Raw genomic sequence first — 17,481 nt, 5'->3', positions numbered from 1 at the left:
AAAAGTGCCATCTCCTGAGCTCTTTACAGTATGACAGACTGAAAGATGTTCATCTCACAATCTTACAAGGTGGGTATTATTAGCAATTTCACTTACAGATAAAAAAAAAAAATAGTCATGGTTTAGAAGCTTTACCCTTTAACGTCTCCAAAGTCACGCGGATGTTAAATGGCTCAGCCAAGATTCAGCCTGGGCCTGGGCTACCTAAATCTTTATACTCTGATCACTTCCCTGTACTGTTTCCTTGAGCAATTCAAAGATGCAAAGTGCAGAGACAGGAACCTTTGCTCTCAACTTGGAAAAGGCAGGAGAAAGGGCCAGTAACACTGAGCAGAGACATCTTGTAAAACTGTGACGCTCCAGACACCCTGCAAGGTCCCATGACACCGTTAGCAGCGAGAGGGAAAGAGGGTGCGTGTGGGGGTCAGAGAGGTGAATGAGGAGCACCACGAAGTCTCACTCCAGCAGAAGGGTGACACGTGACCATTGGATGGCAGCCACGTGGTTAATGTCCAGCTGAATTAATGTCAGGGACAGAATGCAGTTAAGGCCTTGCCTGGCTAGATCTCAGGCTGAAAATCACCTGTTTCCTTTCCCCCCACCCCTAATCCTTTATAATTTCCTCTAGTACTTAGGACCAAGAGCCTATGGGGAGCAAAGCAAGGCCCATCTGTTGAGCCAGGTATTTGCCAGACCAAAATGAAAGTCAAACTCGCTTTTACTGTAACATAGCATTTACAGGATCCCAAATACTTCCGAATTATATCAGCCAAAATTCACTTTGCATTATTGTCAGGGATACTCTTTAAAACAGACAATCACTGGCATTCCCATCATGGTGCAGTGGAAATGAATCTGACCAGGAACCATGAGGTTGCGGGTTCAATCCCTGGCCTCGCTCAGTGGGTTAAGGATCCGGCATTGCCATGAGCTGTGATGAAGGTGGCAGAAACAGCTCAGATCCGGCGTTGCTACGGCTGTGGTTTAGGCTGGCAGCTACAGCTCTGATTTGACCCCTAGCCTGGGAACCTCCACATGCTGTGGGTGCAGCCATAAAGAGAAAAGAAAAAACACCAGATAGTAACTGGGCTTCCACCAGTGAAGTGAAGAAATACAATAAGTATGTTTCTTTATAATGTGCTTTCTCTAGAAGCTATAGCAAAATACTGAATCTTTATACACCTTGTAGGAAAGGAAAAAACATTTAGGAATGCCTTTTTTTCAAATATTTTATTTCTTTTATTAGAAGACATATAGATAAAAACTTGCATATTCTGAAAAAGATAGAAAATGGTAATAAAATGAGCATTTTTCTCATTAAGAAATATGTTCATAAATATGCTTTATCAAATGTTAAAATGGTTGTTACTTTGCAAAATAATAATAAATAGAGCAAAGCTGTGGTATACAAGGGTCAACCCAAAGTATTGGAAGTATTATGTCTCATGTTTTATAAAAATTCAGACCTTCGATTATATTCAAAAACTTTGTATTGTGTGCTCCAGGTTCTCAATAATTCAGATTTTAAAAATATTTTTATGATGCCCTTATGATTTGAAAAATAATGAAACATAAAAGGTGGTTTGATGCAATAGAATTTGACTAAAATAATTTTCCCCTAAATAAAAAATTATAAGACACAGTCGTAAAGAGAGAATTTTTGAACCCATTAGTGGTACAGGTATCAGTTCCCAATTCTACAAATTTCTGGATCCCCCACTGTGGGCACTGAACAAAAAACTGTTTGCTAAGCTTTAGTTTCCAGCAAGTCCATCATTTCTTTTCACAGCTTCATGGAGCATCATACTCATGATCGTGATGAGCCCCGTCGGGCAATCCTAGCTCCACGAATACATGGTACAGAGAAAGAAGTTCTCCCTCCTTTGAAAAATTCCTTTGACAGCCTTCCTATATCTGTGACCCCTGATTGGCCTCAGAGTCACATATCAGAACACCGGGCAACATCTTAATAAGAAAAAGTTCTTGCCTAGGCACTCATCCTCTACAAACCAAAGGAGAGAGGAAACACATGTGAACACCAACCACGCTCTCTCGAGTCTCGGGTGTCCATGTAGCAAAGGTCAGGCTTTTCATGTAAATAAATACTGACTCTTTACAAAGATCTTTCATTTCCCATGCATTAATGTTGCCCACCAGTGAACATGTTAGTTCCCAGCTACAACAGGGGAAGCCACATCTTACACTACTTAAGAATCCAATCTAATATAGATTATGGGTCCCAATGGCCTTCAGTGACGTCCATCGGGGGACATCTGGGTGACTCTGGGTACCTAGAGCACAGAGAGGTCATGGCAGGATTTGGACTTGAGCTTGAAGGCCATGTTCTTGTTGTTTTTGGCTACGATCTTGCCCCAGAAGCGTCTGGCTTTCCTGGGGATGCTCTCCCTCCTCTTCTGATAGGCCAGTCGCCGCTCGTTCTTCTCCTTGCTGTCCCGCCGGAGTCGGACCTGCCGCACGATGCCCTCAAACAGCTCCTTGACGTTGTGCTGGACAGCCGCTGAGGTCTCAATGAACTTGCAGTCGAACACCACAGCACACGCTCTGCCTTCTGGTTGGGGGTGGGGTGGGGAGGAGAAAGTCAGAGGGGCTGCAGAATAGCATTCCCCCCCCCCACACACACACACAGCCAAGCTGGATGAATCCTCTTTTTAAATGGTCCTCAAGGTAATGCTAAGTCCATCACACATGCAATGGATACGGAGGCCCCTGGGACCCGTGTCCTCCTGGAGCTTAAACAGCAGAATCTCACAGGAAGATTGCCAGAAGCAGGAGAGATGGGCTTTAGATCTGGCCTGCCAAACCCTGTGTGAAGGTCCAATTTCATCAAATATCGTCAAATTCCATCCAATACTAAAAGCCATAGCCTTAATTTATTGCGCTTACTATGTGCCAGGAACTGGGTTAAATACTTCATAAACATTTTTTTGTAGCATTACTGAAATGTAGTTGATTTACAATGTGTTGATTTCTGCCGTAGAGCAAAGTGATTCATACCTATATATACATATGGAAACGAATATGAAAAAGAATATATACGTTATGGTTTATCAGAGGATATTGAATATAGTTCCCTGTGCTATACAGAAGGATCTTGTATAAACATTTTTAGACATTCCCAACGATCTTTAAAAACACATTATCCCTTTCCAGTAGATGATGGGGGCGGGGGGGGGGGGTCCTTTAAAAACTTGAGGGAGTTCATATAACCTGTAAGTGGAGGATCTGAGTCCAGACCCGCTTCACTCTCAAGTTAAGAGAACTTTCTCTTGACTCAGTTTTCTGAATTGAAAATAAGGATGTGTGTACACATATAACTGAGTCACTTTGCTGTACAGCAGAAATGATCACAATATTGTAAATCAACTCTACTTCAATAGAAGTTTAAAAAATGAATAACTAAACAAAAAGAATCCTACTAAAAAAAACTATTTAAGCTTTCATGAGTTATTTCGAAAAATTTTGAGGATCTTCACACATGTACAGTGTAATTATGGCGAACGATACAAAAAAAAGCTTTTCTGAAACAGTCTCAATTTCAAATGCTCCATTGTGTTCAATGACCAGGTGTCCAAGTTTGGGTTTGGAAAAAATGACTCCTGCAGACAGTCATTTCCTAAGAGTAAGATATTCCCAAGCTGGCTGGGTCTGTTTAGTCTTTAACAGCATTCTTTTCTCCTGGGCGGAGCCTGGCAATGCAGTATTTTATTTTTTTACCCTTGTACCAAATTTGAATTAGGCCAATAAAATTTTAAGAGCCCCTAGGGAGTTCCTGTCATGGCTCAGTGGTTAACGAATCTGACTAGGAACCACGACAAGGTTGCAGGTTTGATCCCTGGCTTCGCTCAGTGGGTTAAGGATCCAGCGTTGCCGTGAGCTGTGGTGTAGGTTCCAAACTCTACTCAGATCCCGCGTTGCTGTGGCTCTGGTGTAGGCTGGTGGCTACAGCTCTGATTCGACTCCTAGCCTGGGAACCTCCATGTGCAGTGAGTGCGGCCCCAGAAAAGACAAAAAGACAAAAAAAAAAAACTAAGATTTTAAGGGCCCCAAAGGCACTGGGTGCCAACTCAACAAATAGGAATCATGCCTGAACTAAATACAACAAAGTATATGTGATGCCATTGGACTGGCACCTTAACTGGAAAGTTAAGGTTAAGGTTATTCAGGAAGCAAAGGGTAAGGGCTGGAAGGGTGTTTCTAGGGTCTACAGGAACCAGAGGCAGCCAGAGTAGAATTCTTAATCTCAATGAGACTCTTTCTCATAGTTTCTTGAAATCAAAGTTCCCATCCTTCTTGCATGAAGGTGCTACTTTCACTTCCTGGGACTCTTGAGAGATGTCCCTGGAGAATAGAAAAGATGAGAAAAAAGGGCTGGGAACTGCCAGTAAACCCAAGTATGACCTCTTCTCTAAAAGAATTCCAGGGAAAGCTTGGGGATGGAGAGACTGAAATCCTGCAGGTAGGCCAGATGATCTATTGGGAACGTGGGTGTCTTCGAGTGTGCGTAAAACTCCACGTGGCATTTTAAGAGTCCCTGGTTCCAGCTTTGTGTAAGAGGAAGGGAAGAGCAACTGTTTAAAGGAAAATACCCAAGACCCAGAGATAGTGTCTGTGGTAACTGGCACCACTCCTCTCACCTGATACAGACACTTCCCGGCACCGCACCAGGTCACTTTTGTTGCCAACCAAGATTATAGGAATGTCCTCTGTCTGCCGGGCCCTGCGGAGCTGGATTCGCAGCTCAGATGCCTTCTCGAAGCTGGCGCGGTCCGTGATGGAGTAGACAATCAGGTAGGCATCCCCGACTTGCATGCAGTGATCTTGAAGCCACTCGTTCTCCCCCTAATGAAACGAGAAGAACTCCCATTGAGTTCAAATGAGCTGGTAAATGAGGTGTCCGTTTGAAAGAAACAATGCATGTATCCTAAAGCATGCTTGCTGATATGAGAAAGGAAGAAAATTCATTCCGACTCCCCAAAAGGCATTGGTCTTCCATGCCTACAAGATGTCTGTGGCTACAAAGACTGCTGGCTCATGGGGTATGGATGCCAAGAAGTTTTACTTTCTGACTCCTTTCACAGCTTGAGTTAATAAATTATACAATGACTCTGCCAAACAGTATTTCCAACTTTATTTAAACTACCCCAAATGAGCCTTTCCTGGCTTTCAAAAAACTCTTTTGCCTCTTCCAACCGATGAAATCAAGAATTCCTTCATCAGCATCAGAAGGTTCTCGATAAACAGGAAATCTAGCATATATGCTCAGAAGCCCCAGATCTTTACAAAGCACATGTTGAAAACTAGGATGGAGAGTATCAAGGTCATATAGTACGGTTTTACGCAGTTTAAAATGATCATCCATACTTATTGGCACTTTCCCTACAACAAATTGACTTTTTGGTATTTCTGAATAGAAGGGCAAATCACTGCAACTTGCTTGGTATTCAAAGCTCATTTATGAACAACTTGTTCCTTAGAACAGTTTCATTCTTTAGAAGTCAATGCTTTTAATCAAGAAAATGAGTTCAACTCATCTGGAACTGCCCACAAAGGACAATGTCACCCTTGCACCAAACCGCCTGGTGGAAGGCAAGCCTTGAAGGAACTTACAGGTTCTGCATACCTTATTTTCCCACATGTCCAGGAGTATAATTGTTGCACTTTCCCCATCAACAATCAGTGTTCGTTCATATGTATCTTCTGGAAAAGAAAGACCAGTAATATTAAGGTCAGCTAAACATTTTTATATAAGACAGCCATGTAGAAATTGATGCTATAAACTTTCTAAATATGCAATTAATTATGTACATATACAAAGTAAAATATGTAAAAGTTCACAAAGGCAATTTTTTTTTAATGGCCGAACTCTTGGCATATGGAAGTTCCCAGGCCAGGGACTGAATCCAGTGCCAGATCCTTTAACCCACCTGTGCTAGGCCAGGAATCAAACCTGTGCCTCTGCAGTGACCCAAGCCACTGCAGTCAGATTCTTAATCCACTGGCCCACAGTGGGACCTCTAAGACAAATTATTTTTGAGTCACCTTCAACAACATTCTACATATATTCCTCCAGTATCTACTAAGCAGAAGAACTTCATCTTTGGAACATGTATCATTAAACACCTGAAATGAAAGGATTCCTTTTTCATCATTCCTATATCTTTCATATAGGAAAACTATTTAGGAGGATAAACTCACTGTAGCGCCTTTTTTTTTTTTTTTTTGTCTTTTTGCCATTTCTTGGGCCGCTTCCACAGCATATGGAGGTTCCCAGGCTAGGGGTCAAATCGGAGCTATAGCTGCCGGCTTATGCCAGAGCCACAGCAACGAAGGATCTGAGCCGTGTCTGCAACCTACACCACAGCTCACGGCAACACCGGCTCGTTAACCCACTGAGCAAGGGCAGGGACCGAACCTGCAACCTCATGGTTCCTAGTCGGATTCGTTAACCCCTGTGCCACGACGGGAACTCCCACTTCAGCGCTTTTGACTCAGATTCCAGGGCTGCTGTCATCAGAAAACACTGACTGCCCAGCAGAACTGTAAGCCCCACTCAGAAGCCTTACGTCGAAAGCCACTGCGCCTTTCAGGGGGGTGATTGCCAAACATTCACTGGCAATTTCATGAGTTTTCAGCTCAGAGACATTTCTCCTCTTTTGAGATGTGTAAGGGAAAAAATCTTGAGGTTACTCCTATCTTGGAGTTCTCTTCATTAAAAAAAACAAAAAACAAAAAAAAACAGTTCCATAGGAATAAATGGGCTTGTTTTCCCATCTCAAGTAGACCAGAAGTGCAGCCTCCAGCTCTACTCGGTAATAGAGCTGGAGCCCAGATTGAGTGTAGTGAAAGGGTAATGCAGTAAAATGGGCCAGGGTAGCTCCAGGCCAGAAAAATCGGTGGGAGAGGGGAAGAGAGAGGATTAAGTGAGTTAACTGGGATTTTTGCAAGAGGAATTCCCACTAACTCCACACAACTGAGCTCATACCCGCTCTGTTTTCACAATGAGGTTTCCTATTTTGAATTTCATCATTTGAAAATTATGATCTTCATAATGATTTTTTTTCTTGGCTTTTTAGGGCTGCACTTGAGGCATATGGACGTTCCCAGGCTAGGGATCAAATCAGAGCTCCAGCTGCTGGCCTAGACCACAGCCACAGCAACACCAGATCTGAGCTTCGTCTGCAACCTACACCACAGCTCACGGCAATGCTGGATCATTAACCCCCTGAGTGAGGCCAGGGATCGAACCTGCATCCTCATGGATACTATAGGAGTTCATTACCACTGAGCCACAACAGGAATTCCCAGAAAATTTTTTTTTTTTAAATCACTTTTCTTGCTGTTCCTTTCACCTGGAATCTGTTCTAACACCCAAAAGCTTGTTCCCTTACCTCCTTCTGAAGAATGTGTTCTCTGACCATCTATTTAAATTCCATCACCCTCCCCTACCAATATTCTTTCCTCCCTTCCCCGTTTTATTTTTCTTCATCGTGCTGAGTGCCAAAAGAACATGAATCATTTAACTTACTTATTTTATTATTGTCTGTCCCTCTTGCCCCCTCCCACCAACTGTTAGGACAGAGATCTTCTGCATCTGTAATATTTATTACCGTATCTCCAGCACCTGAGCCAATGCCTAACAGAATGCGGGTGCTCCGTAAACACTTATCAAAGGAATGAATGATAAATACAGCATTGTGGCTGTGAGCACAAGCAAGCCAGGATTCAAATCCAGGGGTCAGCTCTTATTAACTATTGGGCTCTGGACTGATTACGTAAGGTCTCTGGCCCCACCTTCTTCATCTGTGAAACGAGACTGATGACAGTACCCATGCCTTAGGGCTGTGTGACAATTATATATATTAAGCTTGGGCACAAAGTAGAAATGCAATCAATGCCAGTCGTTATCATCACTTTTTCAGATGAAATATTATAGGAAAATGTTAGCTTAAGAGCACTATTTTGGAGGAACCGGAACATTTCCTGTTTTAAAACAGTGACAGGTTTATTTAAAAAAAAAAAAAAAATGTTCCTGGTTTAACGTTTGCTCATCTAAGAATTTGGATCAGGAGAGTTAAACACGGACAAATGGGAAGACAATCAGCCAGGGGTTGCTCTGTCTTTCTGTCAGTTTACCCACCTCTTTAGGTACCATTCTTCTAAACAATAGTAACTGTTTTCTGCTTAGGGATTTAAAATCTGTTATTCCATGGTGTTTGCCATGAGGGCATGCAGCGTGGATGGGCTCAGAGCGGAAGATGCATAATTTGTCTTCCTGAAGAGTAAAGGAAGACCTCAACAGATAAATTGACAGGACCAAACGTAAACCACCAAAGCCTGAGCAGCACAACAGGGGTGGGGGGTTGACTGCCCCTTACTGCTTCAGAGTTTTTCCCTTCTCTCCCTTCCTGCACTCAGAAACCTCAAAAAAGCACTTTCTCAGCCCTCAGCCCATCGCCTACCACCCTAAAGCAGGCTCTAGGGATTCACTTGAGTCCCCAGGAGTTCCCATAGGAATATACCATATTCCAACAGCTTAGGGAAAATGCAAACTCAAATTTTCTCTTGGATCAAGAGGTATCAGAAGAAGTCTAGAGAAAAAGTGAACTAAAGATTCTAGCTGCAAAAGCAGAGCCAAACTGCCTTGCGGTTCTGGAAGGTTCCTGACAGGATCGCACTGTCTGGACTCACCTCTGCCTGAAAGTTAGTGCTGGAAACCCAAGAGCCTAAAACAATACATCTCCGCCCTGCTTTGCGCCTCTGCCCTGCACCTGGCTTTATACATCACCTCTGGCTACAGGCCCAAAGGATTCCTCAAATATACAAAGCCTCCGGCCTGACCATCTTCTGCCACCAGGACGGCACCTGCTAGTAACCAAAGTTCTAGTTTCTCTTCCTCCCTTAGTCACTCACCTTTCAGCCTTTTCCAGTGCTAATCCAGTGCAAAGAGGGGAAATCGAAGAACGAGGAATTTGAGAAGAGCCCTTTGAAACTGCCCTGGGCTATGACATGTGGAGAAGGGTTCAGGCCTATTGGCTTGTAAAGCTGTTGAGTAACCTGATCTGGGGAAGTATTCTTTTCCTTTTTTTTTTTTCCAGTGCTTTCCAGGAAAGCATGGGGTGAGAATTCACCCTCTGTCTCACAAGAGAGATCATCCTGATGGCATGGGATGGTTTTTCTAGAACTGGGTGATTGTGATCAGAAGCCACTTTCCCTGGACTCGCGCACCTTGAGGTGGCTTTCCTCAAGCGACCCCCACCTTGAGAGGTCCCGGCATCCCTCTCCCCTGAAACTCAACTGCTTTCAGCCTTCAGAGCCCAAGGGATCCTCATTTGAGTACAGTTCTAACGCAAGGACCAAAATTAACAGCAGCAAACATAAGGCACCCAATAAAGTGCCTCTCCCGCTGCAAATACACATTCTAGATGACAGTTCCTCCTCCCTTTCTCCTAGCCTTTCCAAAGAAAGAGACGCTGACCTTATTTCTCCCTTAATTCTTGTTTAGCCATCATCCCCGAGGCTTCAGAAGGGAGGAAAGAAATCAATGTTCTCTCAATGAGTCATCATTTAAAGCCAGTTTGGGAGCTGCCTCATGAAGCAGTGAACTCCTCCAACACTGGAAGAATAAACGTTGAGTAGAGATATGGGCTGACAATGGTGTGTAAGGAGTGGGGTTCCGATGCATCAAGTGGAGAGCAGAACCGAGTCACACAAAGGCATCTTCCTACTCTGCAAGCCTGTGCTTCAGCTGAGAGTTGCAACTGAGCGTCCAGATAGACCTTGCCACTGGGGCACGTGCTGGAAGGCTCTTCCTTCATTTCTACAGCTGCAAATATGGACACACAGTGACCCTGGCCTTGTCTAAGACAGGAGTGATGGTTGAAAGACATTGTATGAAAACCATTAACTATTAGCATCCTCTTATGACTTCCCAGAATACAGTGTTATCCTTTATATGTATTTGAGGAATGCGTGCATTTTTGAGATTATGTCACCTCAAATCAGGTGGGGAATTGAGGTTTAAATAATAAATATTTTAAATGAGACTGTCCGTGAAAATTTGTCATGAAAAACTGTAAGACTCTACAAATGTATGTATCATCATTGTTATACTTCAATTGTTAAAAAATATTGTGCTATTTAAAACACAGATTTTAAACAGCTGTATACCATCCAAAGCCTCTAATATTGGTATAAACAAACTACTGAATTCATCCTAACAGTTTTTCAAATTGGTTTGGTTTTAGGTATCACCATGGAAAAAGGCTGTGTCTGCACTGAGCTCTTGCAAGGTTCAGGTGAGAGCCTGCAAAAGCCAGAAGTGGCATCCTGACCCTCCAGTTCGGTCCTCAGTGATCAGTCTCCCCAGTCCCTTTAGAACTGGAACCTAAGAAATTCTCTTCTTGGACCAGCTTCTATCTACAAGCATTTTCATTTTCTTGTCCCGAGGGCTTGTGCCAGGGCTTCTCTGGGCTTAGCTCCCCAGCCAGAGCCAAGAACAGTCTCAGTTTCCAAATCTGCAGACAAATCACCCACCCACTCACTCTTCCTCCTGGACCACTGCTGACTACAGAAGCCCACCAGGGCCGAGCCACCTACCTCCCAGCACTTCACAGTCGCTGTCCAGGCTGTCATGCACACCCGCAAAGATGTTGGCCAGAGTGGACTTGCCCACCCCCTGCTCCCCTATGAGAACCACCCGGTAGTAAGTGTTCCCGGACTCGGAGGAGATGACTGAGTCCGTGGAGTCGGAGGACCAGCTCTGGCGGCAGTGGTCCTCGGGGGCAGCTGAGTGACGGTTGCGCTGGCTGTACTGGTAGGGCTCCTTCTGGACCATCAGGTGCCTGCCATCAGCTGGGATGCTCCAGCGCTGCTGCTGGGGCTGCATGCCCACAGTGCCCTGGCGCATGGTGACATTATTCAGAGTCATCGTTGGGTCCTGGAGAGCAAAGCAGCCAAGATGGTAGCATTTGTAAGCACAAGTGAGAGCTCAGGAGGCTCCAAGAGTCATCAGCGCTATTTTAGTGAGTGAGGTGAGACCCAAGTAACCCTAACACAAGGGACACCAATGAAGCAGTCCCCAAAGCCAAAAGGCTTTCAACTGAACACACGCACACACACACACAGAGTCAGTTACCAGCTCCTCAGGCAGACTGTCATTTGCAAAGAGAAAAAAGTACCGTGATCATTGCCCACTGCCCTGAGGCTTCCTCCATCCTCAAGGAAGCCTTGGGATTCCCCACTCCGAGGTGGCACAGAGGCAGCCAGAAGGAACCAATGGCCTCCAGAGATGGCTTGAAAAGCAACAAGTTAATGCAGCTGGGGACCAGCTGGCCAGGTTAGCTGCTCTTGTCTAAACATGGCTCTTAACTGTACTAGCATCCAGACGGCTTTTATGCCTCAGTGGAAAACACGTGACAATGACATCACCCCCCCTGGCTGGACTGGACAAGCACTCATTGGAACTTCCATGTTTAGTAAAGTTGCCCTGATGCTCCCTAGCTCCCTGAATAAGCTACTATTTGAGAGGGAGAGAAGAATTTCTGTTTGAGGTTTGTGCCTCAGCTCTGCCCTCCTGCCCACAGATATTACATTCAAAACATCCCAGCCCCAGCCCTGTGCCTTGTCCTTCTGGCAGGGAAATGACCTGCTCACGTTCAGACCTGTCAAAATTGCAGAGAAAATGTTTCACTCTTATTAAACCACATCCACTCAGAGAGTTAACTCAACTCAGATTTCCTCCTTCTGGAAGCAAATGAGAAGGTCAAAGACTCTCCCAAAAGACATTCAACAACTTTGCTACAACTTTCCCTTCTCAAGACTCCCTCCCTCCCTGCAGGGAGGTCTGTAGTACCAGGTTCCCTGAGGTAAAGTGGAAGCATTCTCATTTTAATCAGCAAGATCTACTAACAAGGGGGAGTCATGCACAGACAGCCCCTTTCTCACACTCGCCCCCACTCTCCACACCCCAAGGCGTCGATGATCTAACCACGATGACCGGTCGGTTTTTTAATCTTACAAGCAGCGCCTCCGTTGGCCGGCTTGAATTCAAACCACAGGAGCCGAAGTATCACTGTGGGCGCCCTCTGGCCACAGACGGTCGGAGGAGGTGACCTCAGTCAGCTCCTACTGAACTGAACTAAGAAACCCGCTAATGACAAATAGCATCCTTTGCACCTGAAACTCTGGCCCTGACCGGAAAACCACAGCGCAGACCAAAGTCTCTTTTCTCAACTTAGAAAGTTCTGCGGGCTGGGAACGCCCACCCCTTTCCCAACCACCCGCCTCACTCCGAAGTCGGGAGCACCCACCACCACCCCCATCAACAACCCCCCCGCCCCGACCACCGGACTTACTTGGTGGGAGTCGTCGGAGGGTCGATGTGCGCTGTGATGCCCTGGCGGCGCGCGGGTTGCTCGCGCGCTACCACGGTCCGTGCCTCCGCCGGTGCCCGCCGCTTGCAGCCGCCGCGGCCCCGCGGTTTATAACCAGCCCCGCCAACCCGCGCCGGGGCTTTTCCGTGACGTCAGCGCCCCCGCTGGGAGGGGGCGGCTCTGCAGCAAACCCCGAGTTGCAGCCACTTCACTAAATCAGTAACTCGCAGTCATATGACCCCTTTTAAAAAATAACGACAGTTCAATCCCGGGCGCCTTTATTTTGTTTTATTTTCTTTTTACCAGCTGGACACAGAAAGATGGGAAAATACACCAAGTGCCACTTAATCGCGCCGCCCAGCAAAACACTTGCGAACTGTCCGGATAAAGGATGGAGAAAGAGGCAGGTTTGAATTGGAAGCTCAGTTTCAGGAAAAACAAAAACAAAGCAGGGATCAGCCGGCGGCGTGCATGGAGATTCAGCCTTTAGGGTGAGGCTGCAGCCGCGCTGAGTGGCCAGGGCTTGTGTTAGCTGCATCTTTTGCAAGGAAAACAGCCTTCTGTCTGCTCCTGTCACCTTCTCTCTGGAAGAGGGAGGAGGGGGAGCCCCATACTGCTTTGTTTCCCTTCTCTGACAGGGATTCAGAGCGAAGGAGCCAGAGGGAGATGAGGAAAGAACAGGTCTTGAAAAATAACTTCATTATGGATCCAAGCAGATTGTGCTAAATGTTGCTGGCCCTCCTGCTCTGGGCGGGGATGCTGAGACTCCTCGATCAGGGAATTTAATCAGCATCCCAATTGGCAACATCTCTGTTCCAGGCTGCCTGGCATGCCTGGCCCTGGGCATGGAGCCAGTGCCTCGGGTCATGGGAGGAGTCTTGAGCCAAACTTTGGGGCCCAAGTCCCCCAAATGACTCCTGTGAGTAAAGGGCACAGATAATAATAATAACAGCCACTTCTACTACCATTTACTGAGTACTTCTGTGTTCCTATACTCAGCAGGTACTGTTAGGCGTCTGCAGTACCTTGAACTTTACTACAATTCTGCAAGGTGAATATACTGCTATTCCCACTCTAGGGAGGAGCAAAAGGACCAAAAAACCAGTGAGCTTGCCCAAGGTCACACAGCTCATAAAAGTAGCAGCATCAGGATTCAAAGCTTGGCATGCCCAGCTCTTGGCACTGCACCACCAGCAGAAGGGTTTCAGTGACCTCTTTCTGGGGACGTGGGCATTTCCCAGATGCTGTGTTTGGCGATGACACTGGTCTTTCCAACCCATCCATCCACCTTTCCAGCCAGCTTCATCTCTGGGTTGGCTGGTGGCTCTGGAAAAGAGCCAGAGGTACCAGCATCTATTTGAGTGGCTGGACTCTGCTGTGAATAGGGTCCATTCTCCATTCTCCTGCAGCACTTATCTGCTCTGGGGCTAATCCAAATGACCAGCTGCTGAGACATGCCAGGCCCCAAGCTGGCAACAGTGGAATCCACAGAGGAATGAACACTTAGAGCTCTTTTAATCTCAGGTGCCCTGACCCCAGCCTCCGATTTATTTTATGCATGAGGAAGTGGATACCCAGAGGGGTAGCTACCACTCCGTTAGTCATTGGCAGAGCTGGAAGCAGACCCTGGGTGTCATAATTTCCTGAATGGTGCCCTTCCATTTCCATCCTGTTTTCCTTCTGGGCTTGGGAGGGGACAGCTACAGATGTGTGGATTGGGTTGGGGAGGGACAGAGAGAAAAGGAAATTATCCAGAAGTATGTGCCTGAATCCATGCTAAAATACATGGCATTTGTGAATTATCCTCATGTCAGAATCATCCATGCTTTTTCCATGCTGAGTCTCCTACTCTGCCAACTGGTCTCAACCAAAACATTATGTGTGGTAAAAAAAAATAAATCAAGGTATATAAGCATAGCATCTAGCCTCTCAGATCTACTTTTGCCCATTGATATGAGCCTAATTCTTCCCAGAGTTCCCTGGCAGTCTAACAGTTAAGGATTTGCTATTGTCACTGCTATGGCTTGGGTTCAATCCCTGGCTTGGGTTCCAACCCTGGCCCAGGAACTTTTGCAGGTCATGGGCACAGCCAAGAACAAAACAAAAACAAACCTTTTTTAAAAAGAACTTTAAAGAAAATAAGCTATGATTTAAAAAAAAAAAAAAAACCTAGTTCTTCTCATTAATAATAACCTAATTCTATGCCTAGGCAATATCTACTATGAACTATTTTTCATTGGTATATATGAGGCACACCAAAGAAAACAAACTATAAAGATTGGGAGTGGGGATTCAGTCCACTACTGATTAGGTAAGTACAACAATGTTGTGTTTGAATAATAGAATCTGCTTGGTAAATTTCCTGTCCCACAAGAAGCCAGATGAGAAAACAACTATTTAGGACAAGTTTCAACTGAACAGCAGTTAAGTTGGAGTGACCATTTAGACAAAAGTCACAGTTACACCTCCCAAAAAGCACATTCAAGAGCCAACCCTTGGATTTCCCGTCGTGGCTCAGTGGTTAACAAACCCGACTAGGAACCATGAGGTTGTGGGTTCAATCCCTGGCCTTGCTCAGTGGGTTAAGGATCTGACGTTGCCATGAGCTGTGGTGTAGGTTGCAGACAAGGCTCAGATTCCACATTGCTGTAGCTCTGGTGTGGGCCGGTGGTGGCTACAGCTCAGATTCGACCCCTAGCCTGGGAACCTCCATATGCCCCAGAGCGGCTGTAGAAAAGGCAAAAAGACAAAAAGACAAAAAAAAAAAAAAAGCCGACCTTTATCCAGCAGAGTCCCAAGCTGGAGAAAAAAGGTAGAATCAGGGCATCTGAGCAAGTGGCAAGTTGGGAAGAGGAAACATTGGCAGAATATAGTAGTTTCTTGTCCTACGAATTGTTCTGTCTGTATTCCTTCTGCTTGTGTTTGAAGGCTTCCTTGGGTTTTAGCTAACATGGAAAAGAGTGAGGTTAGGAGGGAGAACTCCAAACAAAGGTAACTAACAGCTACTGACAATACACATAACATCCCAATTAATCCTCATCACTACTGCATCTACCTATGTTTCATGGATGAAGATGCTGATGGATGAGGTGAAATAACTCCTTCAAGGTCACAGAACTAGTAAGTAGCAGAGCCGCCCTCTCCGGGGCCACAGTCTTAACCACTGTTTTTTAGAATAAGGATCACTCTTCAGCCCCGTTCCCAGGCTAGCCCCACCTCAGCCCACCCCCTTCCTAACTCCCTTCAAAAGAGAAGGAGTTTTTAATTTGACTGGCCAAAGTCCATGATCTTCATTGCACCATATTTTACTCATAGAGGTCTCTCTACTTAAAATCATGAACCATGCTCTTCTCTCTCCTTTCTGAGTCCTAGGCCCTGGGTGAGAAGGTGAACTTAGGGTTCCTTTGGGGGCCTGACTACCTCTCTGTCTCTGTCAATGTCACCCTTTATCTCAGAGACCTGAGCAACCAAGCTCTGAGATTTCGAAAAGGAATGAGAACTTAGTAAATCGACTCTACTCCAATACAAAATAAAAATTAAGTTGGAAAAAAAAAAAAGAGGGGGGGAGGAAAGAGGGTGGAAAAGGAGGGGGAGAACTTTTGACCAGAGCCGGGGCTGGGGCATCAGGGACTTATACAAACATTAATGTCACATGATTTCGAATCTCATCCCTTGAAAAGTCTAGGGAAAGTGAGATGATGGGAAAGCGAAATTAGGTGAGGATCTGTACATCCCGGGGTCTGTAATACTGCTTTTGTTTTGTTTTGTTTTTTTGTCTTTTTAGGGCTGCACCTGTGGCATATGGAAGCTCCCAGGCTAGGGGTCGAATCAGAGCTGCAGCTACCAACCTATGCCACAGCGACATAGGATCCTTAAACCACTGAGCAAGGCCAGGAATTGAACCCATGTACTCGTGGTTACTAATCGGGTTCATTACTGCTGAGCCACAATGGGAACTCCTGTTTTGTTGTTTTTTAATTTTACAATTAAAGTATAGTTGGTTTTCAGTGTTGTATCAATTTCTGTTGTACAGCATAGTTACTCATATACATATGTGTATATAATATACATTCTTATATGTATATGTGTGTGCATGCATACACACACACACACGTATACACACACATTCTTTTTTCATACTATCGTCCATCATGTTCTACTCCAAGAGATTGAATTTAGTTCCCTGTGCTGTACAGTAGGACCTCCTTGCTTAATGTAATACTATTCTAAAATCCATAGAGTCACTAGATCTTTAATATACTATCTATACTGTCCATACCGGAGACTTGCTGCAACCAAGGTCATGCTTACTCATGCTACCAAGTCAGTGCTACTCAATGGCAAAGGTGACACCATCCACCTTCACCACCAACAAAGGGAAGTTATAGACCAGGCATTGAATAGGTGATAAAATAAATGGGTTTTGTTTTTATAGCTTTTTAAATGCTTTGCATTTTAATGTCTTCAGGCAAAGCATGTTCTCTAATTCCCCACAGTCCTCATTACTCCCTAGTGCCTTCTACCCCAGCCAGTTTCTCTCATTAAGATGATCTACCTGGCCCCCAAATGTACTTGACTTTTTGACTCTCACAAGGGCTGAAAGAAAAGACAGGGGATTTAGCATTAGAAAAGCAAGTTCAGACTTCAGCCTTTCCTCTTCCTAGCCACACGATCCTGAGGATGTCACCAAATCCCAGAGGCCTTGGTTTCTGCTGCCCTGAGGACGAGAGAGCTACTGAGTGTGGTGCGCTTTGCTAACCACACAGCACCAAGTCAATGCAAGTGATTATGATGATGACGCAGGAACCAAGGACTGGAACTTGGCCATGTGCCTTTGGTTTTGCTGCCCCTTAAGGCGCAAGTTAAATTAATCCAGCAGAATTCAGGACACATGAGGCAGAGGGAGGCAGGGCGGGAAATGTACTCCTATTGATGTTACTAGGAAAAAATAATTAGCAAGGAGAGTGATGTGGTTAAGTCCTTTGTAAACAAACAAGGATCTGGGGTCAAATCCAGCACACAGAATAGGTCTACACCAGCCACAAAAGCACTGGCAGGAGCTGGGTGGGAGGCAATGTGCAAAGTGTCT

General features: G+C 45.3%; 1 protein-coding gene across 2 annotated transcripts; it reads right to left on the bottom strand.

The window, feature by feature from the left end:
* Positions 1-1,083: 1,083 nt before the first annotated feature.
* GEM (GTP binding protein overexpressed in skeletal muscle) lies at positions 1,084-12,489 on the bottom strand. 2 transcript variants are annotated; one of them, XM_047783602.1, is made up of 5 exons: positions 11,199-11,392; positions 10,618-10,957; positions 5,642-5,718; positions 4,656-4,860; positions 1,084-2,569 (listed from the first exon to the last, which is right to left on the bottom strand). In XM_047783602.1, the coding sequence occupies exons 1-5, from the start codon at positions 11,232-11,234 to the stop codon at positions 2,292-2,294; spliced, it is 936 nt and encodes a 311-aa protein (XP_047639558.1). In that variant the 5' UTR covers positions 11,235-11,392; the 3' UTR covers positions 1,084-2,291. The 2 variants fall into 2 exon arrangements, with proteins under 2 accessions (XP_047639558.1, XP_047639559.1); XM_047783603.1 differs by lacking the exon at positions 11,199-11,392 and adding an exon at positions 12,375-12,489 and having other exon boundaries at positions 1,270-2,569.
* Positions 12,490-17,481: the final 4,992 nt, after the last annotated feature.

Source organism: Phacochoerus africanus, chromosome 6 (genome assembly GCF_016906955.1).
Source record: "Phacochoerus africanus isolate WHEZ1 chromosome 6, ROS_Pafr_v1, whole genome shotgun sequence".
NCBI classification, from domain to species: Eukaryota; Metazoa; Chordata; class Mammalia; order Artiodactyla; family Suidae; genus Phacochoerus; species Phacochoerus africanus.
Note: the sequence above shows the minus strand (reverse complement) of the source record. Positions and strands in the feature narration are given on the sequence as shown.

What these genes read in the sequence shown, in the direction of transcription:
- GEM (XM_047783602.1), bottom strand. Translation starts at nt 11,234, where the DNA reads ATGGAGGAAGCCTCAGGGCAGTGGGCAATGATCACG. An exon ending in CGACTGTGAAGTGCTGGGAG is followed by an intron (nt 5,719 to 10,617) that starts GTAGGTGGCTCG and finishes TTTCTTTTCCAG; the next exon opens with AAGATACATATGAACGAACA. An exon ending in CCGGGAAGTGTCTGTATCAG is followed by an intron (nt 2,570 to 4,655) that starts GTGAGAGGAGTG and finishes ACCCCCAACCAG; the next exon opens with AAGGCAGAGCGTGTGCTGTG.